The 27302-nt window shown below is 39.0% G+C and overlaps 1 protein-coding gene across 6 annotated transcripts in view; it reads left to right on the plus strand.

Annotated features, from left to right (window-relative positions):
• tbc1d22a (TBC1 domain family, member 22a) overlaps positions 1–27302 on the plus strand; it is an 86956-nt gene that overhangs the window by 20752 nt on the left and 38902 nt on the right. For 3 of the 6 annotated variants that reach the window (XM_077709836.1, XM_077709839.1, XM_077709840.1), the window contains 5 exons: positions 321–383; positions 3725–3839; positions 14242–14348; positions 22480–22555; positions 25942–26069. In XM_077709836.1, the coding sequence (XP_077565962.1) occupies positions 321–383; positions 3725–3839; positions 14242–14348; positions 22480–22555; positions 25942–26069 (489 nt within the window). Of the gene's footprint in view, positions 1–320; positions 384–714; positions 781–3724; positions 3840–14241; positions 14349–22479; positions 22556–25941; positions 26070–27302 lie in introns of all 6 variants that reach the window. The other 3 variants (XM_077709835.1, XM_077709837.1, XM_077709838.1) reach the window with 1 other exon arrangement.

Consider the following 27302-nt stretch of genomic DNA (forward strand, 5'->3'; position numbering starts at 1 on the left):
CCATCAACTAAATTTCCTAGTTACATAGTCATAGCATTTGACTATTTTATTTTTTGTCTTAGCACCAAGTTATGAGTTTGAAGCCGCCTGATGTTAAACTTTTTATATGCACGGAAGGCAATTAAATCTGGGCAATTATTTTTTTGCGAGGCTTTTAGATCTCTTTTGCCATTTAATTTGATGAGGCACTTGGGACCTCAAAAAACCCACGCAATAAACTAAATCCCGATGCAAGGTGCACAGCGAGATTTTCATTGACGGATGTTGGCGAACATGCCGTTTGTGCATCTTTTTATCTAAAACTCTCTCTCCCATGTTAGATCCAAATAGACATTCCTAGGATGAGTCCTGAGTCTTTGGTACTACAACCAAAGGTGACAGAGGTAAGGGGTGGTCAGGGTCAGGGTTGTGAGTACTCCTTCCCTACCCTGATTGGATCATTAATAAGCAATAATCAATCAGGCATAATCTCAACTGTCCCAATGGGCTTAGCTACAGCCTGCTCTGCATCCGTTATGTTTTTTTTCCACCTTTTTTTGTCTCCCTTCGGACAGTTCTGTCCACCTGTCATGTCGCTCGCCCGCTGAGGTGCACTCCGAAATTAGAGTACTTTTAACGGAGGCCGCTAACTGTTTTGTGCTGTCTGATCTGTGCTAACCTGCCCGTTTGCTTCAGAGTTTGTCTTTTTTTTGTCTTCCCTTTCTTTCTCTGCAGATTCACATTGACATACCGAGAACTAATCCTCTTATTCCTCTTTTTCAACAAGCTTCTGTCCAAGAGGTGAGATCCCCCTTATGCTCGATTGTTACTCCTTTGCATGTTATCTCACTTAGTGTTGCTTTCTAAAGAGGGGTGTAATTCAGACACTATTTTTGCTTAGTTTTTATTGGCTATATCAGGTAAAAAGTGGCTATTTTTTTTTTTTTATAAATGGGTTAAAAGAACTGGATTAAAATCCCTGAATGTTCAGTTTTTTCTAGATCTAAAACAATGTTCATTTTAGCTTTTTTTTATATATTTTTAGATTTTACAAAATTATTTTTGAACTAAAAACACAGAAAAAAATGATTAAAATATTACAATTATTCATTTAAAAGGGGCAAAATAAGGAAATTTAATATACATCTATAGTCATTTTAATTATATCCTAAAACGGAAAGTCAACACTCATGATTTACTTTCCCGGGCCACACAAAATGATGCGGCGGGCACGATTTGGCCCCTGTGCCGCCACTTTGACACTCATATCTTAGGTTATCATTGAACTGATTCACTCCCTTTGACAGTGGTCTATACATCCCAGAAAGACGGGAAATGCAAGGGTAGGACAGGGCAGGATGTTCTATTCTTAACTCTAGTAGGTTAGCTATTGTTCTCTAAGTCAACAAAACTTCAGAACCTTTGGCCTCATAGAGAATAAAAATGAGCCTAGAGGCTAATGACATGGCCAGGGCCGCACATATACAATAGAACTGCACAGGCATGCTCATTAAGGCATTTGCAGCATTTGAATGAGTTGCCATATTTTCAGCAAGGTGAAGCGTCTTGGTAGTTGCAAGGCACCTTTTGTGCTTCTATGGTTGAAGAATGCCACTCAAACCTGAAATCCATCAAATCAAATGAAAAGACTGTATGATTTTTATCATGTATGCCTCCCCACCTCAGTTCAGATCAACTTGGTTTTCCCTTTGCCAGTGTGAGCAAAATGAAAGCCACAAGCATTGATTTGAATCATTTCAGCCACCATCATGCGCTCCCGCCATTTATTTCCCAATGCAGCAGACTCCAGAGGGGCCTTTTTATATGGTTACGCGTTCAGCAGTTCCACCTGAAAATCAACTCGGCTTCATTTTATGCAGTTGTTTGTTTCTCTGGCTTGGATCCCTCCCTCCTCCCCGACTCCATTTAGGCAGTCAACAGTCTGTTCCATATCAGGCAGAGCGGGATATTGAAGTAGTTCTGCAGGGACTTCATAAGTGATGTCTAAGTGTTTGTTTGGTTGGTTTTCAAAGAGTAGGATGACTTCATATTGGAAAGATAAAAAAACAAAACTAAAGATGAATAAGTAAAACATCTAAACACTTCAGACAAGGTTAGTGGTTTTTCCATCTGGATTGGGTATAGCAAATTAATTAGCGAATGACATCCGACATCCCAAAAAATAAATTGAGTCTAACTTTACACTAAACGTCATTCTAATTTAATTTTAAATGTTCTTGCCTTTCTTTTCCTGGCCGTGTTGACTCCGCCTCCACACTGAGTTTCAAATGCAATCTATCGATGGTAGCTTTTGTATTCCCTTCAAAATATTCCAAAAATTATTCACAGAAATTTCCTCACAATAGGATAACGCAAGACCATTTGCCAAGAAGAAGTAGATATATATAACTCTCGTATTGTGTCCATGATGTTCTTATAATCAGCCTATCACGTCCGCTGTCTGCTCGTATATCAAAGTTTGTCTTGTATCTCAAGATAAATATTTGCCCGAAATTTAACTCTTATCTCAAATACACTCATATGTCGAGGTACCACTGTACTTTCAAAACAATCCATTACCACAAGCAGCAACATCTAATAATGTGAAGCCTTTTTTTTCAATCAAATTGCTCAATTTAGTCACTCTCATACTGGTATTTCTAACAGTTCTTAGAACGTATCTTTTGATTCTAATGTAGTGTTTTCATCAAACATAAACGTAGATAATTCTCCATGCCAACGGCGGGCTACACACAAAACAGCAAGTTTAGTTTCTATATGTAGGTGCTTATTATGTGCATCTGACATATAAAGATGGGTTTATTTGCTTGTAATACGGCTGCGTGGGTAGGAGATGATGGTTTTTCTTTTTTTTTTAACTTGGAGCACTTCTCTGTGTAGGAGCAAACGTGAAATATGCATGTCAGCTTTTCAGGCAGCATGAAAAGAAAAGTGCCATTACCCACCCCCCTTCTTTTTTTTTTCGCTGGCAATGGCGCCTCTGTTTGATGGATGGCGCTTTGATAAAGGTGTGGAGGCAGGCAGGTAAAAAGGACAGACCAGAGGCGAGTTTTACGTCTTCCAATCAGCCCTCTTGCCTGCTTTAACAGTGATTGAACTTATTTGAATAATACAAACACCCCAAAAAAAGGCATGTCAACATGTCTGTGTTTTTTCCATAACACAATGAGCTATGAGGTTATTTAGAAAGTGACAGCAACATGACATACTCTCCTTTATAGAACCAAAAAAAAAAAGATGCTCGATGGGTATGATGCAGGAAAAGGTGCGGGTAGATGTATGTGTACTTCAGTGGAAATCCATTTGTGTGAGGAAAACAAACCTCAGGATTCAGACTCATCTAATTCACCTGGATTGACAGTGTATGTTGGACCACTCAAATGGGTAAAAGCTTGCTATAATACATTAAAATGAACAGGGATTTTCAACAACAACAATCATAGAAAAATTGTCTCAAATGATGCTTAGTTGGTGGGTTGTTTTTTATTTTTTTCCTGATAAACTCAAGGCAGTTGTTTCAGCCAATTTTCCCACTGCAAAGCAATGTTCTTTTTTTGCAAGCTTGGCATGCTTTATTATTCTTATGGCCCACATGTTGACTCACATGCATGCCTTTCAAATTTAGACTGACTTTTGTGTTGTTTTTATTTTTTATTTTTACAACTGTTGGCTTTTTTAGTTCTAATCCATGTGAAGAAATTGAACTTGTACATTTCTTTCTCAGATATTTGAACGGATTCTATTTATCTGGGCCATCCGTCACCCGGCTAGTGGCTACGTGCAAGGTATCAACGACCTGGTTACGCCATTTTTTGTGGTCTACGTCTTCGAGTACATTGGTGAGTGAATGCATTGGTTTAACTTGAAATTTCTTGTAAATCAATTATTACAATTATAGTCTTAACTTTTATGTTGTTATATGTACAGTGGAACCTCGAGATATGAGCTTAATTCATTCCGGGTCTGAGCTTATGTCAATTTTCTCGTAACTCAAACGAACGTTTCCCTATTATAAGATAACATAAACAAATTTAAATGAATTTGAGTAACATAGTAAAGTAAATTAGACTTCAGTTTAAGTCTATGTGTAATATTTTAACCCAATCAAATCCATGCTGCAAGTAGGACAGCAGAGTTTATCGACAACTGAGCAAAATACGTGGATTTTTATTTTTTGGGGTGTATTTTCCAGTGTAGCTCTTGATTTTTTTTCTTCTTCCCATTTCTACTGAGGTGTCAGTCATCATTTTTCGCACCTTTTGCTGAAAGTGGCTACTCCTGTTCTCAGTTCTTAGAAGCACCTTTCACTTTGTTTATCTGTCATTCGCTTCTTCGTCACTGAAGGTCACACACAGAGTGAACATTTGGACGCTCTACTCTGTCTTTCTTTGAACAGCTTTTCAGGGTCACCTCAAACTTCTTCAAGAAGGTTTTTTGAGTCATTTCCCTACATAACAGATTGAAATATACATACATTTTTGAGTGTCTGCTTCGTATCCAAGTTCATTTAAATTTGTTTATCTTTCGAGCACGTAAACACATTTTAGTATACTATTAAACCACTAGTTATTTGATACTTCATTAATAGATGGCGAATTAGAACAAATCAAACATTTTTTCCAATCCAATATGCTGTTTTCAGTGTTTTTTCAGAGTGTTTTTAAGTGCTGGCTGATACGCAAGAGGTTGGAGATTTTGGAGCCTCTATTTTAATCCCCCTCTCCTAACCTTTAGTTTTGGTTATTCCAGCAGCACTTTGCACAAAAAGAGCACAATGACCACAGTATAAAAACTCATACTGGCTAAAGTTAGAACATTTTCTTTAATTGCCTCCTCTTCCCCAACTGATCCAAGACATAATGCAAGCTGGTACAGTGTTCCCTCGGTTATCGCGGTTAATGGGGACCGGGACCATCCGCAATAAGTGAATTTCTGCGAAGTAGGGATTCCCCTTCAAAAATGCCTAATTTGAATTTAATTCTAAAAACACTTTTGTTTTTATTTTTTTAATTTAGTTTTTATTTTTTTACCCCCTGTATACAGTACACCATATAGATCACGCGTAGAGATATTGAAATTCATGTTATAACAAAAAAAACTGTAAAATAGGTTGTTTCAATGTAATATTTGTATTTTTTTCCCCCAAAAAATCCGCAAAGCTCGGAGTCCGCGGTGGCTGAACCGCAAAGTAGCGAGGCAACACTGTATTTGGGATCAGCAAATGTACTCCAAGTATTCACACTTCTTTCATCGTAAAGTCTTCTTTGCTTTTTTTTTTTACTTCTGTTCTCTCATTCTGCACCTCATTCTATTTGTTCTGCCAGCCTAAGACCGAGGCTTCAAAGCATGGCGCCGTCTTGCCGTGCACTGATGAGGCGCGAACAACGCGCACAACTAACAAACCTTTTTTTGACGTGCTGGGTACGCTATTGATGTTGTCGCCAAGAGACGCGTTCTCCGACACCAAGCTGACATTAGCGGGGCTCTACTTTTGGTTTATGTCGTGAATGAGTAGGAGGTGTGAGATTCAATCTCAGCCCACATTTTTCCCCCACTTTTATTATTTCATTTTGTTCTCTTGTATCTGTTACATAACAATCCGTCGTCAATATGAACACATTTTGTGTAGGCTTTAAGACCCACTATCATTGTAGTAGTGAGCTAAGACACTCTAATTAAATGATACAATCTTTTATGAGAATGTTAAAAAATACATGATCAAGATCAGGGATATGGCACGTTCAAAGCATCAGGATTTTTCTGACCTTTTCTCTAGGCTTCATACTAACTATACTGCAAATTGGCGTTTAAATAGGCTAATCTGGTATCAGGTGGATGTGAAATTTACTTTTTGACCTTTGTGGCATTTGTGATACTTGGCACCCCAGATTTTAATCACATTCCATTTTATATGCAAGTTTGATAATCACCTCATTCGTCCTTGCGTTATATTTCACAGATACAATGGTACCTCGACATATGACCACCCCGACATACGAGCAATTCGAGATGCGAGTAAAATTTAGAGCAAATAATTATCTCTAGATACGAGACAAATTTCGAGATATGAGAAAGCCAGGTGGTGGCCAAGACATGAGAGGCTGTTTATGATCTGTTTCGGGTATAACAGATATCTATGAGCACTGGGCAGAGTGTTTATTTTTGAGTGATCTCTCTCTCTCCCCCCCTTCGAAATCTGTATGATTTTAGTACTATTAAACACATTTTTAGTAATATTAAACCATAGTTATGTGTTACTTTGTTAATATATGTCGAATTAGAACAAATAAAACGTGTTTCCCATTTCCAACATTGTTTTTTAGAAGGTTGTAACGAATTAATTAGTTTTTAGTTAACGATAATATTGACATACAAGCTCAGTCCCGGAACGAATTAAGCTCATATCTCAAGGTACCACAGAACCATCATTCAATTCAATCTTCCGTCAATACCAAATGAAAAAGAAAAAAACGAATTACTTAAGTCAAATGCTGTAATTATTCACATTTTGTCTTTCGGCATGGCAGTAAAAATCATGTGTCAAACGCCGCATTGAACATTGTTGTTTATCCACCTAGACTGTGAAGCAATTTAGCTGCTTTTTTCTCCTTTCAAAGGGAAATTGATTTAGAGCGTCTGCCGGTGTCGTTTCCAATTTTCTCAGCTGTTTTGTTAGCTTTTGTCTGTTCTACCTTGCACACCATTAGTCCAGCGTAATAGTTATATAGTTTAGCTCAGCGCAGGCTTTAATTGATCTGGAACCAGATCCATATTGTAATCTACATGCTGGTGTTGAAATCGAGGCACTCTCAATGACAGCAGGGGAGATGCTGGGGAAAAAAATGGCGTCTTTGGGCATCACAGCTTTTAATCTTTTTTTTTTTTTCCGCACGAGGGCCGGAATTTTTTTTCGTCTGGTACAAATGTCTCTTAATTTTCCTTCTCGTTTTGCAAAGTCGTTAAATTAGTCCGGTCCTCTAATGAAGATTGAATATATCACAGTCACGCCATTTGCCCTTTTTTAAAAGAAAATATTCAATAAATGGCAAAAATCTTTAAAATACTAAGTCTTGATAGACACCATTCTATGTGCTGTTGTATCATTTACATCAGCTTAAAACTAATGTTTAAAAAAAACGCAATTGCTGTCGTTTAGTCTTAAAACATTCATTTTTAGACCCAATTAAAATGTTGAATATTATCTTGCACAATGACAGTACACTTCACCAGATGTTTCAATTATGTTTTGGTCGATTTAATGATTTTGTTTCTCAGTAGCTCAGCCTCTAACTACATATGTTCATCAACAACATTGACAGATAAGAATAGATTCAGGGTGAGCTACTATGTCTAGCGCAAGACCCTTATTGACTAATCACAAAGTGGCGTGCGTGACCTAGGCTTCAATTTTTTTTGTAGGACATAGTATCTATCCCAAGTTGCTCCCACTTTTAAAATCTTTCCACCTCACTGAATCGGAACTTAGTTTGATGAAAGCGCTAAAACCCAGCCGCCGACTTGGATGAGTGTACATTAATTTCATAGCCACCAGATTTTTATAATAGCCTTTTCCAAAGAAACTATAATGAATGCGAATGAGGTCATTTGAAACAAAAGGGACGGCGACATCATCCTTTCTATTGTTACTCCTACTTACTAGACTTTGGTCTGTTTCATGTCTGATGGTTTTGTTTTTGTTTTGTACGTATTCTAAAGACTGTTGCTGTTCTACTTTTACTTACTGTAATTCTTCCAACTTTAATGATTCAATGCGATTATTCACTGTCTTCTCCCAGATAGTCACCCAACCAATTTGTATTACTCTCACACCCCAAACAGTGTTCTATAGGCTTTAGAATGCAATCACCCCCTTTCTAGAGTTAAGTAATAGAATTGAGAACGGTTGAAATTGAATCAGCCGCACAGTTTTGACCCCCTAGTCTCTGTCTCCACTCATCAATCGCCAAAATCTCTAGCTGTTCACATCAGGTAATATTCTACTATTCGCATTGTTGATGGCGCCTCCTTTTTTTGTAATAGCTTGATGTTTACGTACGGTTGTATTGCTGTATTGTACAGTGGGCCCTCGAAATATGAGCTTAATTCATTCCTGGACTGAGCTCGTATGTCGATTTTCTTGTAACTCAAACGAATGTTTGCCATTGAAACGAACTAAAAACAAATTAATTCATTCCAACCCTCTGAAAAAACACCCAAAACTGGATGTTGGATTGGAAAAAATGTTTTATTTGTTTAATTTGCCATCTATTAACAAAATAAAACATAACTAGTGCTTTAATATTACTAAAATGTGTTTAATTGAACTAAAATTAGACTGATTTTGTGGAGGGTAGAAAGAGAGGGAAGACTTTTTGCATGGGAACGCACTTGTAACATAACAAACAAATTTAAATGAACTTGGATGACGACATAGACACTCAAAAATAAGTTGAATCTTGTATTCTGAAAAACAAAAAAAACAAGGTGAAATTTGACTTATTTCAAAGGGCAAGTGAAGACATATCAACCAATAAATCTGGAAATCAATAGACTTGGTTCCATCCTTCAATGTTAACAGATATTAACTGGTTCTTCTTAATGAAATCCAATAGCACTCAGGAATTCAGAAGAAATAGGTCTGTCAAAGAGTGATATATCTGCCGTGAATAATCATCGTGGAGTATTGAATATTTTTAGATTAAGTTAATTACTTGACTATAAAAAGGCTTCATATAAAACTCGCCATGAATGTCGTTCTCGTTCCCGCTCTGTCACTGCGAAAAAAATAGCTTTTTATATTCGGATGCGTCGCACTTGACCTGATGCAATTGAATGCAACTGTCACAATCCATGTTGTTTAGATGGGTTGTGTCATGAACTGTAAAATATATACGGGTGGAAACACATTTCACAGAAGTTGATTTGCATGGATATGTGTCTGCACAAAAGGAACAATGATGGTGCAAAAAGAAAAATCAACAAAGAATCATAATACCGAGCCACCAGACACATTAATTCCAACTGTGATGAGGCATTTCATAGCCCTTCAGCTTCACTTTTTCTATCCTCAAACGTGTCTGCTACTCCGAATAATGTCAGTGTACTGCTGTTCCCCTAATGTGTTTTATTCCCAACTAAACCCGCAGATTACACACCGTAATGACTTAATGGACTTGACTTGCAGCATCTCAAGAAACTCTTGTCAGCTCCCAAATGTGTCCAGTGTATTATGGATGCAGATTTACTATGCTTAAGCTGGAAAGAACATCAAAAAGAGATTAAGCTTCTGTATTTTTTTTTTCATTGTCAGAAATAGGAAAAGAAGCCTCCCTTTTTAAACAGAAATAGGACACTGAAAATTATAACAATATTGTGTTAAATCAGTACTGTATACAGTGGTACCTTGACATACGAGCACCCGAACGTACGAGTAATTCCAGATACGAGTAAAGTTTTCGAGCAAATAATTATCTCGAGATACGAGACAAATTTTGAGATACAAGAAAGCCAGGTGGCCAAGACCTGAGAGGCTGTTAATGATTTTAGAGCACTGTCTTTTTTAGCTACATCTCTTTCGTGTATAACAGATATCTACGAGCACTGGGCGGAGTGCTGCATTATTTCAGTCTTTTTTTCCCGTCACTCATTTTGAATGGCGGACCAGTCGCCAATACGAGAGTTATATATACTATTTGTTGCCAGGTCGTGTGTTATCCTATTGTGAGGACATTTGTGTGCATCATTTTCGGAATAATTTGAAGGGAATACAAAAGCAAACAGAACATCGATAGTGAAAGTCAAGGTGGAGGCGGGGCAAATAGAGCCAACCCGGGAGAAGAAAGATATCAAACTTTAATACAAAATTAAAATAATTTAGTGTATAGTTAGATTAAATGTATTTTTGAGTATGTCTGCATTGTAATCCAAGTTCATTTAAATTTGATTGTTCATTGTGCTTCCCTTTTCTGTCCTTCTCCAAGCCCTACAATAGCACAGAACTCTATTTCACCCCTATCTCACTTGACATTACTCTTGTGACAAGATTTAGAAGACTTGCGGAATCAATTGGAATTGTATATGTTGCGCCCTCGGCCAATATGACAGCAAATGGAACCTCAGCACTAGTGGAGATATTTGCGCCGCTCAATTAACATGATGTGGTGGTAGCCTTACTCAACATTAAACACTTTGAGTGTCTTCTCACAAGAAACAATCTCACCCCCGGGGTAAGTGGGTCATTATCTGTGGCGCATAGACAGATTTGGTATTAGAATCTGTATTCTATTTCATGTCAAGGACTTACATTATCTTGCCAACAGCTCAAGTGTCTGCTGTTTGGTGTATGGACATGAGTATCGTAGCATGGCTAATGCAAGATGGGGTGATTTGGTGGCCCAAGGGTTTATTTCTAGTATGGTTTGATACTGGGGACGTAGTGTAGATAAGCTTGTCATGTCCAAGAACTATCAAATGATAGCATGAACTTCTCTTCTTGCCTCTGATGCTGTGCTTAAATTGACTTAGTTTTGTCACGGGATAATTTCCGGTTCATGTAATGTAAAAATATTGAAGGTAGGACATGTAAAAAGACCCTAATGGCATAATTTTAGGTCTCCTTTTCTTATATTACTTTAATATTCAGTTGTTTTGTGTCGATACGATGCAAAAGTCTGAGCGCATGAAACAAAACAGCTTCTTGTTCTTCTAACATGGAAATTGGCAGTCTTGCGATATTACAAAATATGGTTTAATTCCGGGAATATTATGACATTTCTCTCACAATATTGTGATTTAAATTTCATAATATTGACAATTCTCATAGTATTACCATGCCACAATAAAAAATATTGCAACTGCTCTGAATATATAGATAAAACATGTTCATTCATGTATGTTAAAAGATCCTATTTACTTTGTTCTTTATTTTAATGCCTTTTTTTTGGACCATGCAATTTGTACTCCAGCGAGACTTAGTTGAAAAATACATAATCGGTTTATTTCTCTCGGGTTTGAAGATGATCCTTTCAAGTGTAGCGAGACTTTTCTAACACATCTAGTCTTGCTACCTCATTTTTTGTCAGTCTAATCTCGTAGTGGTTTCCTGCTGTGTTGCCATGCGCCACGGCTATGAGTCAATGTCACACCCATTCTTGTCAGGTTGAGTCGCACCTTAATGATGCGACAGCTTCAATGCCACCTCTGGAAAATGTATGTTGCTCATTAACACTGATGTTATAGCACTAATTGCGCTTCCACAAACTTCCATGTTTCACAAACGCTCTCATCTCCAAGTGTTAGGCCTCGAGCTTTAAACACTTAAAACATGTAACATGTTTGCAATTTTAAAATTTATTAGAAAGTCAGTCAAATAACTGGATTCATCCTGAGCCGACGCTATAAATTATAAATACCTCCACCGCTGGTTTTCTTTCATCTTATCGATGATAAAATTCTGTTTGAATGATGTCGTTTCTCTCTGATGGGTTTAAAAAACACTGCCTTGTTCGTGAATAATTTGACCAAACAGATGATTGTCAGATAGGATGTTATTCTAAACCCCCCTCCCGCCCTCTCAATTTATGGTTACATCAGGTTAAATTAGGTCTTTTATCATTTTACATCACATCACCTTGTGGTCTGTAGTCGTAGAGGGCAGATGGCGATGCTGGTTTTGAGCGTGCATTTCGGCGCCAGCGATCCGTCTCCCGAGGTGTGACCCGTCTTTGTGTGCCAGCCTGTGCCAAGTGCTCACAGCTGGCCGCTACCAAGCAGTTGGTCTCGGTGGACATGTTGGCCCCCCACACCTCCACCGCCCACCCATCGATAGGACAAACAGAAATAAGCCCTGGGGCTTGGCCCTAACAGTACCCCTGGCCAGTGGATTGACCGGATATAAGAAGAGGCTAACAGCTTGGAGAAATGGGATAATGTCGCGACTTGGGTGGGAAATCAGTTCTAAAATTGATGCTTAGACTACTGTGAGTCAGGGGAAGGTTTTTGGGTGTCACTCTGGTTAAAGTCGTATTGGTTCTTTTCCATATGGATTGGATTGGATAACTTTATTCATCCTGTATTTGGGAAATTTTGTTGTTACAGTAGCAAGAGGGTGAGGATGCAGAAATAGGAATGGCAGACTTAAACTTAACTAGATTGGTAATAAGTAAGCTAATATATAAATACATGAATATTTATATAAATAAATAAGTGTGTTGCTGAAATATATATAATTATATATATACATATGCATATAGACATGTGTTACATATACACTACATATACACACATACATATATATACATATACACACATACATATATATATACATACACACATACATATATATATATACACATACACACACACATATATATACATATACACACATACATATATATATACATACACACATACATATATATATATACACATACACACATACATATATATACATATACACACATACATATATATACAAGCACATATATACAGATAGATGTACATGCATGCATACGGAAGGTACATTTTTGTTAAAGAGCCTGACAGCTGATGGGAGAAGGGTCCTCCTCCTATTGCTGAAAGAGCTTTGGAGGGACTCCACAGACTCATGCAGGGGGTGGGAGGTGCTGTCCATGACGGACATCATCCTGGTCAGCATCCTCTGCTCTCCAACTTCCTCCACGGAGTCTAAAGGACAGCCCAGAAAAGAGCTGGCCCTCCTGACCAGCTTATTCAGCTTGTTCCTGTGGTATGCTTTCCAAAATGTAAGACTGCTTTTCAAAAAAATAATTTGAAAACATTGATTCATAGACTATACTTCGAATTCTCCAGATTTTTATTCGTAGAGCATTCTTTACGGAGAGTCAGAATACATTTCAGACACAGATGGGTCTCAGCTGTTCCTTTTGTGTAAAGGCACCCAACCAAAGTCACCCTTAAAGAGAATTTCAATGCATTTTAATATAACGGAGAAGTAGAAGTATTTTAGGTTGGAAAAACGTCAAGTGTTTCTCCACTTCGGTAAAGGCCGACCGACTCTATTGCTTCTCACTGCAATGTGATGCTTGTTGGATTATCAAATAACCAGGGCTATTACTCCACCCTCTTTTCTGGTAGATCAAGTGCATTGTGACAAGTCAGCTACTTTGTGTTAAATCCTCAAACACTGGAGCAACAAAGCTTTTCTTTGAGCCTCATCAAGCGCAAGGCTGCTTGAAGTGCTTGACTGAGATTTTAACGAATGACATCAGGTTCAACTTTTGTGTGTGTTGTGTGTGTGTGTGTGGTTTCCCAAAAGTAGACACAGAGGGCACTGTTGCCTCATTGCCCTCTCTGCATTGACCATCCCGCTGGATGACTTCAGTATCTGCACACTATTTAGCTCTTGTGGTTTTGATGAGCAATGCCCAATTCCAAGGTTTGATGTTATCCTTCTGCGCATTCCTTCTAATCTGCCTTGTCAAGGTTCACATTTTAGCAGTGAATGGTTAAGACTTTAGGTTATTCGTTAGCTCCTAATGCAGCAACAGTTGAAAGCACTTTCTCAAATAACCAGCGATTTAAAAGTTAGTCCAAAAGACAAATGTATATAAAGGAGTGCCTACTTTACATACTCTGTTAATACCTTTTGTTGCTTTGCCCTGCTGTCAGCAGCACCCTGTCAATCGTGTTGCCAGATCCAGCGTACCCATTAAAATCCCTGACTACATTTTAGCCAGGTTGCCAAGGATACCAGCAGAGCTGCAAGGCAGAGTTGCCAGTTCCCAGCGGCACATTTTATAATTCTTTTTGCTAAAGATGCCAACACATGCCTAAATATTTTTTCTTCTCTGTCGCCGACTGGCCTGAGTTCTGCCTTCCCCTCCCCTCTCTCGATCATGGCTAATAATTCCTGTCTTATCTGCTGTCAGTGACTTATCAGAATTCTTTCAAAGCCCCACACAGTCCGTCACACACTACTGCTGTTAATGACAAGGGACATCACCCATCCTTGTAGTCACTCTCTAAAAGAGAGCCCGACTCTGGACTTGCTAAGCTTGAATATTTCCTTAAACATCATCAGAGGCCCTCGTGTTCCAATCTTTTTTTGTCTTTCAAGCGCCATTTCTTTAACTAGCCCTCTTGACGTCATCCTCTCTCTTTGCAAGGCTTATTCTGACTCGCATTGGTTTATTACGTTGCCTGCGCTGAGTGTCCTCATGTATAACTCTGTTCACACTCTCTCTACTTCTCTCCTTTCTCCAGAGGAAGAAGTGGAAAACTTTGACGTGTCCAGTCTTCAAGAAGAGGCTCTGAGGAACATTGAGGCTGACAGCTTCTGGTGCATGAGCAAATTGCTGGACGGCATCCAGGTAAGCAGACCCGTCATTGTGTCTTCAAATGATAAGGGGAGGAGGGAGCGCTCCCCTGCACACTTTACTGTATATGCTGAATCTCCCAACTGTCTCCACCTACATGCTGCCCGAGGGGGGGAAGATCTTCCAGTGTGGGCTATTGATACTGTGGTTGGTAGTAGGCGGGAAGCTTCCAGGCACTTCTTTCTCACTGGAACTTTTTATTATACTCCTAGACCGTATTTTATTCATTGCTCGTGCTACAAATGCAGTTTGAACATTTTATCATTGTTCACCTTATTTTCAAATAGCTCTAAATCCCGAAAGTTGGGACTATTTTGCAATGCTACTTATAATATGTGGCATGCATTTTCATTAGATACAGTGGTACCTTGAGATACGAGCTTAATTCGTTCCGGGGCTGAGCTCGTATGTCGATTTTCTCTTAACTCAAATGAACGTTTCTCATTGAAATGAACTAAAATGAAATTAATTTGTTCCAACCAAGTGAAAAAACACCAAAAACAGGGTATTTGATTTGAAAATTATTTGTATTTGTTCTAATTCGCCATCTATTAGCAAAGTAATACATAACTAGTGGTTTAATAGTATTCTAAAATGTGTTTAATAGAAATAAAAGTATACAGAATTCGCAGAGGGTAGAGAGAGACCTTTTGCACGGCAACGCGCTCGCAACATAACATAAACAAATTTAAATGAACTTGGATTAGGATAACGCACATATCCCTATTATAGCTTGTATCCCTATTATAGTATTTTAAACCCTACTGTGGCCCAGCTAAATTGTTCTTGAAGGCTCAAAAGTCTTTCAGACCTAATATTGCCCACCGGAAAGATTTAGGCAAAAAAAGTTAGCATATTTTTTTCAACTATAAACTGAAAAAAAAATGCCACACTAGATGGTAGAAGATTAAATTAACCCATGCATCCATCATTAAACATTTTGAAAGTATCCAAAGTCTACCAATGGTTGAAATTGTGCAGTCCCTAGCGAAAGTAGAAACTGTGATATTATACATGTGCGAGTATTAATTCATTACGGCCAATTTGTAGGCGATTCATTTTCGAAATTAATAGTCACCGTGCCTGTGTTGTTCCTGAGGGAGGAAGCTGAAGTTGCGAGCTTACAAAGTAAGAGAGAAGAATGGAGCATGTGTCTGTGTGCGCATGGACGCCATCGTTTCCATGCTTGTGTTTATTTGTGACCTTGGCTCCAAACTAATTATGTACGATGCATCAGGGAAGCCTGCTTTCTCTCCGTCCTCCACCTTCCCTAATGCTTTTTAAACAATCCGGTAGAGGCTGAGTGCTTCAGCAGCGTAATTAGTTGGCGATCCTTTCTCTGACCGCGTCTCCAACCCGCTCACATTCTTTCAACTATACTATGTCCTGAAGGTGGACGTCTCAGGGGTATAGAGGAAGGGAGTCTTGTCTGCATAATTACATTTATTCATTGGGTTTAAAAGGCCTCGTACACCCGCGGAAACTTGTCATGCTGTTTTGTTCCAGGCTAATTGCATCACTATGCGGACTGAAAAGAGGCCTTTGAATATGCTGAGTATTTGACTAAGTTGGCATTATTTTCTCATTTTAGCCGTGAAAATGTGTTTTGGCATCATTTCATTATATAATAATTATCTGTAGATACGAGACAAATTTTGAGATACGAGAAAACCAGGTGGCCAAGACACGAGAGGTTGTTTATGATTTTAGCGCAGATTTACTATGCTTAAGATGGAAAGACCATCAAAAAGAGATTAAGCTTCTGTATTTTTTTTTCATTGTCAGAACTAGGAAAAGAAGCCTCCATTTAAAACAGAAATAGGACTAAATCAGTACTGTATACAGTGGTACCTCGACATACGAGCACCTGAACGTACGAGCAATTCGAGATACGAGTAAAATTTTCGAGCGAATAATTATCTCGAGATACGAGACAAATTTCGAGATACGAGAAAGCCAGGTGGCCAAGATATGAGAAGCTGTTTATGATTTTAAGGGTCTTTTTTCCCCTCATCTTTTTCGTGTATAACAGATATCTAAGAGCAATGGGTGGAGCCTTGCATTTTTTTTGTGTTTTTTCCCCTAGTCAGTGAGAATGGCGGAGCTTGTTCGCTAATACGATAGGAGTATATACTACTTCTCGTTGGCAAGTAGCTGTGTGTTATCCTATTGTGAGGACATTTGTGTGCATCATTTCTGGAATAGTTTGAAGGGAATACAATAGCAAACAGCCCATCTATATTGAAAGTAAGGGTGGCAAATAGAGCCAACCCGGGAGAAGAAAGGTATAAAAATTTAATACAAAATTAGAATTAAGTTTAGTATTATGTTCGATTAGACTTATTTTTGTGTGTCTGCATCGTAATTCAACTTCATTTAAATTTGTTTGTGTTATGTTCTGACAGTGTTGCCATGCAAAAACAAATTAAGCTCTCATATCTAGGTACCACTGTAGAAGTTTATTCTGGTCTGTCTCAAGTCCAGATTCATTCCAACTAGGCTTTTGATTGTTCAAGTGGAAGCCATTTGGTCGTTAAAATGGGTGAAGGCACTTGGAAGTTGAGTGGCAGATTGAGTGGTAGACGTGTTCATCCTGCGCTCGTCTGTCCTGGCCCGACGCGAAAGGCATTGTTAAATAGACAAACACTGCTGCGAGAGCGTGATCCCAAGCCTATCAACAAGATAAGCACGCTGTACTGCGCACAGTGAGCAGCCCATTTCCACATCAAACTGGCAGCTGGCAGTGGCAACATTGAGTCCCAACAAACATGTTTGAACTGCTTAATCCTCTTCACCCACATTCAAATAGTCGCTTCGTTACGGTGAAGTCATTTAATCCAATAAAATGATTCTACCTCTTGCCAGAAAGACCCTTGAAGAATTGGAAGAATTACTATTAATTACAGGATAAAATATGTACAAAATGTGAATATATCTCATCCAAATTAGTCTATGTACATCATTTAATAGAGGTATTTTAAGTCGACTTCATTTTTTCCCTTATATTTCAAACCGCTAATTACGCTTCCACTGTGTTAAATTAGAGAGTGCTTCCAGACAAGTTATCTAATTTAACTTATTACAATGGTTCCACAATTCCAATCAATTAAAGTGAGGCTGTCGTATCTGTCTGTTGATTGGCTGTTGCTGTAAATATTTCAAGGTAATTTATGAATGATAATCTCTCATTACTTGCGAAAAATTCATCGTTGGCTTTTGAAAGAACATCTGTTAGATAACTATTTGCAAAGCCAATGAGGTCTAGTGTTGTTGTGCTAGTTTTGTTGATTACGCTTGTCGAGCAGTAGCTTTTTCTTTAATGAGTGTTTATCTTTTATTGTTATTTTTGTATGGATGGTCACACTCGAATATGAACCTTGTAGCTTGTACTTTAAATCATTAAGTATAGAACCTGCCTCTGACTATAATTTGGATATCAGACCACCATTTGGCAACGTACTTCGTGTATAGTATGTTAAAATAAAAATGTCCGCCCCGATTGACCTGGAAAATATGTAACATCTATTGTGCAGTGATTAAAGGCACATTTCCTCTCCTTCTGCTCCTCGTCTGAGTTGCATCCAAGCCCTCATTTTCAATGCAGACAAAATCATGTGCGCACGCGCTCATTGTCAAGGCAACCATCTGTTTCCGTGTTACCAGATAGCGACGGGGATCTCAACTGAGTAGAAACAAGGGGTCTGTAGTCTAAAGTTGAGTAGGATCCAAATCAGGAATGTTCGAGTCGTTGAAGATTACACATTTGGACTACATTTCTATTAAAAAAAAAATAGTAATCCTTTTGCTGACACTCCAACAAGCTAATTAAGAGAACGCCAAAGACATTTTTTATGAGTTCTCTCCCTGAAACAAATAGGAAGCTATTTCGTTCCAAGAAAATAATGCCCAACCATGAGTGACTCTCTAATCCCAGTCTTACACTATTTGTTCCATCAATTGCACTCCGGAATGGTTCAATACCATGTGTATATTGTTCCCACTCTTGTCTTTATCGCAACCTGTTTTGAGGTAATCTCCTTTTCTGTTCCGCTCAGCAGATAACTGCACTGTCCTTTGCTTTTCAACATAACAACAACGCAACATCTATTATCGTAAAGCCTTTATCTTTACCTGTCATCTGTCTATTTCCCTCTCACCAGCACAAACGTGTCGCCCGCTCGCCGCATTGTTGTGCTGCCGCTTTCCAAATCGCTGATAGACATCCGGCCCCACAATGGAAGGCAATCTTAGTCCAATGCATAGCCATTGTTGGGCCCCAATAGAATGGACTTTAGAGGTGAAGAGGACCTATCGATTTAGCTGAGAGCGAGCTGAGAGGCTTTTGACACTGGCCAAAGCTTCATGCTTGAATATCAGGTCCTTCTGATCAGTGGTGTATGTGAGCAGTTCCTTTTACACAGCGGCGGTCCGTGAATTTCCTAGTGACGCCTTCAGCCAATCAATCCAACCCTCAAAAACTGTTTTATGACTATAAAACTTTTACTGCAGCTATAGCTTGCCACACATGAAAAATACAATTGAAATATTAATTATAAATATTATATTTTACTCCCCAATAATATTTTTTACCTGTACACAATATCCATCCTCCTTTCTTTCCTTCTTTTCTATCACCATCAAAGCTAATGCTGAAAGTCGAGCCTATCCTGTCGTATTTCTGCCCCCCAAATACAGTTTGGTAGCTCTGGCAAATCCACTATCACTAGCCAATCATAGTTGGTGGAAACAATGACGTATCCCTCTGCCTGTGAGAAGGCCTTGGTCTCACCAAATTGAATTCTGATTGGTTAAAGCAACAGTCTTATCGACACTTACTTAATGCAGCAGAGCCTGCAGAACTGATTGTGAAGGCCTTGAGGCCGATTTCTGACCCTGGCAACAAATTATGGCTGAAATGTGATTAGTTAGATGCCTAAATATGAAAACACATCTGGAAGCAGTGCAACCAGGGGGGAAAGCAATGAAAGAAAGCTAACAGACAATTTGGAATTATTTAACAAGTATTCATGGACAAAATATAATTAACATCAGTCTGTGATTCAGATATTTCTTAGGCCAGCAGACTGGGACTTGAAGGCCCTGACAGCACACCACTGCTTTTACATGATGGCCCAAGATGCATTAAAAAGTGGAAAAGGCCCGTTTAAGAAAAGAGAGATAACTTTCTTCCTCATTGACAAATCTGATCAGAGGTATGTCAAATGAAAGTTGACTTGAAGGAGAACAGGAAAAGATACTTTTGAGTATAACAAAGGAATTGATTGACGAAAGAATGCAGTAGAGATTGAGAAAAAAGGGAAAAACACTTGAAAGCATCGCTTGTACTTAAAAGTAATTGTAATTTACTTCAGTACTTGATCTACTTACATTCAGATGAGATACTAGAATTGTGTTAATGACTAAAAATGAAGAAAATATATTCTAGAACTGTGAGTCACGAGATACTGTATTAAAAGCCAAAAGGAATTACTAGGAAATAAGCTGCAGTGAATGAAAGAGGGAAAAACAAGAAGTAGGTAAGAGCAAGAGAAAGGGAGTTGATTAAAGCCAGCAGCTTCAATAATGCAAATGTAATTATTCTCAACGCTTGCTCTGCACCCTGACCAAATTAACACCGGTGTAGAAGAGTTGGGGACTTGGAAAATAGAGCTGAATTACAAAAGGCAAATGTGATTCAGATAAATAGATGGAGGAGGTTTCATGAATTAGTGGGTTGAGTGTGGAGCTCTTGGGAATTTATCCTCTTATTCTGTAAAGCGCTCATCTGAATCATTTCAGTAGACAAGAACCAAAGAAGTACTTGTTGTTATGACGGCACAAGTCGCTTTTGCTTGCCTCCTTGACTCCTGACAACAACCTACTGTCAGCACTTGAGTTTAACTACAGAACTGGAAGAGAAAAAAAAAACTCGCCATTAGGTTCGCTAGCTTGATTTTTGGGACTCGGCGCAAACATTAGTTTGAGAGTTAATTGACTCTGAGTCGTTAAAAAACAGTTGAGCTTTAGTTGAAGTTGTCCAAAGACAAACATGGTGAACAGTAAATTGCACTGAGTTCTAATTAATAGGTTTATATTCATTTTTTTTTTTTAAATCTGGAGTTTTGGAGCAAGTGTGTCAGACTCGCGGGCCATTTTAGATATAATATTTAGATTTTTTTTTTTATATAAATGGATTAATAGATGGATTAACAGCCCTGGATATTCAGTTGTTGTTTTTTTTATTTAGAACAATGTTTAATTGAGCTTTTTTATATATTTTTAGATTTTACAAAATTATTTTCCAACTAAAAACATAGAAAAAATGCATCAAAAAATGACAATCATGGATTTAAAAGGGGGAAAATCAGGAAATTTAATATACATCTATACTCTTCATTTTAATTTAATCCTAAAACAGAAAGTCAGCACTCATGATTGACTTTCCCGGGGCACACAAAATGATGCGGCGGGCCAGATTTGGCCCCCGGGTTGCCACTTTGACACACGTCTCTTAGAATTTTGGAAGTTGTTCAGGTCAGTGTCAACACAAAACAGCATTTGGCTACGGAAGTGGCGTAAACGATGCACTGTGAACCTAAACGCAACATAACTCATTCAGTGGAGGTTGAATCAGGTTAGAAACATTCCAGTCAGTAACCATAAAGTAGAGTGCTTCTACCTGGCTAGCTCTCCAATTGACTCGAGGGGGATGCGCGCAGGCCTCCTTTCTGCTGAGCCTGAAGGACAACTGCAACTGTTTATTACTAAATCACCCTTGCCTGCCTCCCTCCTTCCTTCCTTCTTTCCTTTCCTTACCATTTCTTTTTCTCTTTCCATCACTCTCTGCTTGTTGGATACTTTGCCACATCAGCTGTTTTCCAGCCACACTGAAATCACCCCTGAAGGAAACTTAATCCGTATTGTGTGTGGGGATGTGTGTTCAAAGTCGCCCACAGATTGCTTATAGGCCCGTCTCATATGCACATTCCGCAAAGTTTGACGCAGCATTGCTGCCCACTCCTGTGATTGCTGTGTCATTGTTAAACCCTGAAGGTCTTTGCAGGTTTCATTAGCCACACTTACGTGTCTGTAATCGACTGTCCCCTAAATTGTGACATATTCCTTCTATATATAATGTTGCATTTTTGCCAACAGTGAGACAATACAGTATACTTTGTCTTCATGCCCCCACACTGATTTTTAATAGACTCTTCAAGGTGTGTATGTGCGATGTACAAATCAAGTCTTGGCAAGCACTTGAAGTCTATTATGGCCGCTACTCATTTCCCACGACAAATTATTTGTCAGCGCAGTAGAAGAATGCGTTTTGTTTCAGAATTTTCACTTGGCCACAGACCATCGATGGAACAAATCTGGCAAAATTGTCCAGGAATTTATTAGGACTGAGGACAAGCGTTCTAATTACAGGGGTACCTCGAGATATTTTTGTATGGCAACGTGCTTGTAACATAACACACAAATTTAAATGAATTTGGATTACAATGCAGACACACTCAAAAATAAGTTTAATCAAACCTAACACTAAACTTAATTCTAATTTAGTTTAACATTTTGATACCTTTCTTCTCCCGGATTGGCTCTTTTTGACCCGCCTCCACACTGATTTACAGTCAATATCAAGGGTGGTTTGAGTTTGTATACCCTTCAAAATATTCCCAAAATGATGCACACAAATGTCCTCGCAATAGGATAATGCACGACCACTTGCCAACGAGAAGTATATACGCCATTCCCACTGACTGACGAAAAAAACACTGAAAAAAAACAATGCTCCGCCCAGTGCTCGCAGAGAAATTACAAATAGGGAGTTGTGGGGAGAAAGACAGTGGCCATGATGTTCTTATGAGGAGCATCTGGCATCCGCTGTCTGCTTGTATATAAGTGTCTCGTATCTCAAGATAAATATTAGCCCAAAAATTTTCTCGTATCTCGAATTGCTCCTATGTCAAGGTACCACTGTATGGCATTTTCTTTGATTGAATTATCTTATCGGCTGTACATCCTTCCATTTAATTCGCCCTTTTGCCCCCAAACACAGGCTATACGGTGTTGATTTCATACTTCAACGGTGACCCATCTGACTGCATGCCTTTTTTTTTTACAGGACAACTACACATTTGCACAGCCAGGAATCCAGAGGAAGGTCAAGGCCCTGGAGGAGCTGGTCAGCAGGATTGATGGTTGGTCTCATGATTATCCTCTTTCTAGCACTTGTATTCACAGTTTGTTTTGCGTAGGCTGGGATTTTTTTTCCTGAATAGAAATATGTTCAACACAGAGCAGCCATGTTTTCAAATAACCTTGGAATGTTCACCCTATTTGTCAGTAAGGGTGAGGAGAGGACTAAAACACCTACAAGTGTATATACAAGCCTATCCTAGTCAAGTTTTACTCTGTGAGAACATGTTAATGAAAACAAATTGTAGGGAGTTGGACCGTAAATGTGGGTTTAAAAAGAATTAAACGAAGACAAAGCCGAACATTGTCCTTGTGACACTCTTCAACGCGTAAGCTTGAGAGATGTGACTCGGCACGTTGGGCCATAAGTGCTGCTTCATCACAACCTGGGCCACGGTCATTTTCTACCTCGCTGGTTTGACATTACCACCCCTAATGAGATCACTGATAGCCTTTATCTAGTGTTACGCTATCGCGTTTCGCTTTGCTGTCGGCAGGGAAATCTGAATTGTCGTTGTTCCCGAAATGACTAGGCGCCACCTATCAGATGTAAGTTTCAGTTTTGACATTGAGTTTTTCGCAAATCAGATCAGGGCAAGGGTGTACAGTGGTCCCTTGACATACGAGCACCCCGATATACGAGCATTTCGAGATACGAGTAAAATAATTGAGCAAATAATTATCTCAAGATACGAGACAAATGTCGAGAGTCACACTAGTCATGTGTTACTTTATTAATAGTTGGCAAATTAGAACAAATATTACATTTTTTTCCAATACAATATCTTGTTTTTGGTGTTTTTTCAGAGGGTTGGAACAAATTCATTTGTTTTGAGTTCATTTCAATGGGAAACATTCATTCGGGTTACGAGAATGTCGACATACGAGCTCAGTCCCGGAACGAATTAAGCTCGTATCTCGAGGTACCACTGTAGTCGGCCATTTTAGTTATCTAGCTATGTCAACGAAGCAGAAGATAAATTAAGGCAGATGTCTAACCCTTTGCGTTGATTGCTCTTGTTTCAAAATGGAAGCGTCCCCCAGGATTATTCCACATGTAACGATTCATGCAAACCCCTGTTTGACGCCATCATGGGGCCCCCAGCTTCTTCCAAATACAAGCTACTTTGTCAGCATGCGTAAAAATGGCTCTCTGATCTCTTTATCTCTCCCTTATCTTCTGCCTGTGTATTTGTCGCGAGCAAGTGCATTAGCACGAGTTCATTAACATGCAAATTGCCCAAAGGTGAATTTAGTTATGCTAATGGGAGGCACACTGACAGTGGGTTTTGTGTTGCTTTTGTACTAAATGGCTGGTATTAGGGTTGAGATTTTGTACTTTGGCTAAAAGAAGGAAAATATTGGAAAATGTTTTAACCCGTTATTGGCCATTGAGCTCATCGGGTTGCATTGATGGGGTTAGACGTCCAAATTATTTGAACTAGGAGAGGCCAGAATTGAATGATAGCTGCAATACGTCACGGAAAGATAAGCATTTTCCGCCAGTTAAACCTTTATAGGGCTAAGTGACTATATTTGGTCATGTATGTGCTTACCTTTAATATTGAAAGATGAATTACTTTTCAATTTGTTTTTAAAAAAAAAAGTGTCAGGAATGGTACCCGGACGTTTGGTCGATGGACACTTGGTCCCCGGACGTTTCGTTGAACGGATGTTTGGTCGACAGACAGTTCTCTCTCTCTCTCTCTCTCTCCCCCCCCCCCCCCCCCTCTCTCTCTCTCTCTCTCTCTCTCTCTCTCTCTCTCTCTCTCTCTCTCTCTCTCTGTCTCTCTCTCTCTCTCTCTCTCTCTCTCTCTCTCTCATGATTATAATTTTGAGAACGAGAGATTACCTGGTTGATCACTTTCAACAGTAAACTCTCTCTTTCTCTCATGATTATAATTTTGAGAGTGAGCGAATCCGGCGAACCAAACGACCGTCGACAAAACGTCGGGCCACGGTAAAAAATACACATAAATGAGATGTTCAAACAAAAATCAATTGAATTGAGAAATTGAATGAGATCAGAGTCTTCATTAGGGTTATAGACACTTATCTTCATATTGAAACAGCTGCTTGAAAAGTCTGTGAAAAGGGCGTGGCACAAAAAAGGTCAGGAGAAGAAGGAATAGCGCTAAAGTTGAAGCCAAATTCTGTCATCAGCACAATGCTGGGAACATCTCCGACCTCTGACCGTCCCCCACAATCCCCCACCGTCCTCAACTTAAGGCCGTCCGTAATAAAGAAGACAGGTCTCATCAGTCAATCAGCGTCCCTGAGCGATGCCACGCGCCACCTTGCTAGGCTCCGCGGCGTCGTGCGGCAAGCCAGCTGGACCGTAGCCCAGAGTTAAAAAAGCCACAGGTTTTAGCGTCGTCTGTGTACTCGGGTGTTCAATGTAGCTCCTCACAAGCTGTGTAATAATTTCCCAATGATAAATGACGTTGTAACTACTTGTACTTCCTCCCTGTGTTTGCTCAAGTCCCCTACACGGACAAAGCGAGTTCATTACCGTCATTTAACTTTGTACCAAAGTGCCTTGGCAACTGGCCGAGCTCTTGTCATAGTTCGCCTGTTAATATGGCGGCCATGTTGTGTGCTCTCGCAGCGGTATGTAATAATTACACCGTGGAGACAAGAGTGTAAAACCTGTAGTTTATCAAACTACATTGCGGATGTCAACATTTTGTTCAAGGTGGGTTTGTGTGTTCGCATTTGCGCTTGTCAGTCAAATGATTCCATAGTTCCTTCCTAACTGCCTTTTCATAATGATGGTCTGACAGCTTAGTAATTACATCTCTATTATGAGGCTTGTGTTTGTGTGTGTGGATTGGATATTGAGTGTCACCAGTTTGATTGCTGTGGAATATATCAACTGCTTAATCAATAGCTGTTTTTTTAATCTTTTTGTTATGTGAAGATGCAAAGCAACAGCGGTTAGACGTGATATATTTGTGTTAAAATTTGGTATATTTGGATTGGATAACTTTATTCATCTCGTATTCTCAGATTTTTGAATGTGTCTGCACCATAACCTAAGTTATTCCGTCTAATTTTAGTACTATTAAACACATTTTAGTAATATCAAACCACTAGTTATGTGTTACTTTTTCAATATACGTAAAATTAGAACAAATATTAATGTTTTTGCAATCCAATATCCTGTTTGGTGTCTTTTTTTAGAAGATTGTTACAAATTAATTAGTTTTTAGTTCATTTCAATGGGAAATGTTCGTTTGAGTTACGAGAAAATCCACATACGAGCTCAGTCCCGGAACGAATTAAGCTCTTATCTCGAGGTACCACTGTAACTCAAAGAGAAGGCAACACTCACACCCGTGAGCTTTATTAAAAATGCATTTGTTTTTGTCATCCCATCTCCTTGCAGAGTCAGTACATCATCACATGCAGCATTACGAAGTGGAATACTTGCAGTTTGCCTTTCGTTGGATGAACAACCTTTTGATGCGCGAGTTGCCACTACGGTGTACCATTAGACTTTGGGACACTTACCAGGTAATCACACTCATCTACAAGACACATACACGTTCAAGGCAGAGGGCAAGCACTTAATCCTGATTCAAACATGTTTTCCTGTGTTTGTGGAGCCGCCCTTTTTCACCTTCAATCTTTTCTTTAAAAACGGCGCCTACAGTTCGGAGCTGTGGTTAACCTCCCTTTTAGCTTTACCCATTACGCCTAATGTTTCTTATCGATTCGGAGCTTTTTACTTGTGTTAGAGGGCTCTTGATCTTAGCTGAAAATATAGTAGGTGTTAAAAAATGACATTAAAATCAGCAAAACACAGTTCAAAATGGAGATATTGGGGGAAAAAAGTTGGGGACGCTTTAAATTTAGCCTCCTTCAAGATTAATATTGTATTCAGTTAAAAACAACCATTTACAACAACATAAATCCAATCTATATGAACTCCAAAACGTATTACACGTCTCAAAACATCATAGAGACGAAAAATAAGTGTCAAAAAGTCAAAACCATGTTGAATTACATGGACAGAAATTCCATTTTTTTTCTTTTTGTCTCACACTGTCCCTTTAATTCAAATAATTCCAATAACATTTAATGCTTTATTCAAAATATTAATCTTCCAACTGATCAACTGACCTGGATCTATAGTAACCAAGTCTTCCTGGTTACCTTAGCAACTCCCATTTGTTTTTTGACCATTCTCTAGAAGTTAGAAAAATAATTAAGCGACGCTTGAATGAGTTGCCAAGCTAGACATTGTCGTTGTAAGCCACCCTCTAAATATTTGATTCCACAGTGCTTTTTTTTGGAAGACAACCCCATTGCACACATAGCTACAATGCACAATCACACACTACACCTGTTTTTTGGCAGGCTCTGTCACCTGTGCTTCCACTAAAATGGAGGGAAATTAGGCCATTTGTACTCATGCTATACTGAACATTACGTTAGCTAAAATGTGCTATAATTCGCCAAATGAAAGCAGAGCAGTTGGATAAAACATGTTTTTTGGGGCACTCCAAATGCCCCCTGATAAATAGAAAGCCCTCGCCCTTTGGTCTGAGCGTCTGTGTACGTTCCAAGGGAGGCTTTAACCTGAGTGTTGTAACGTCTCCGTCGTGGTCTCCTTTCTGTGGCGTGACCATCTGTTCCATTCGCTCGCCTGTTTCAGCGTAAGCCAGACTTTTGCTCTTTCTCTCCAGTTAGCGCCAATCCTTCGCCCACCAATTTCTGCGCTATTCCTGTTCGGGTAACTCAGTT

This window comes from Stigmatopora nigra, chromosome 23 (genome assembly GCF_051989575.1).
Source record: "Stigmatopora nigra isolate UIUO_SnigA chromosome 23, RoL_Snig_1.1, whole genome shotgun sequence".
NCBI classification, from domain to species: domain Eukaryota; kingdom Metazoa; phylum Chordata; class Actinopteri; order Syngnathiformes; family Syngnathidae; genus Stigmatopora; species Stigmatopora nigra.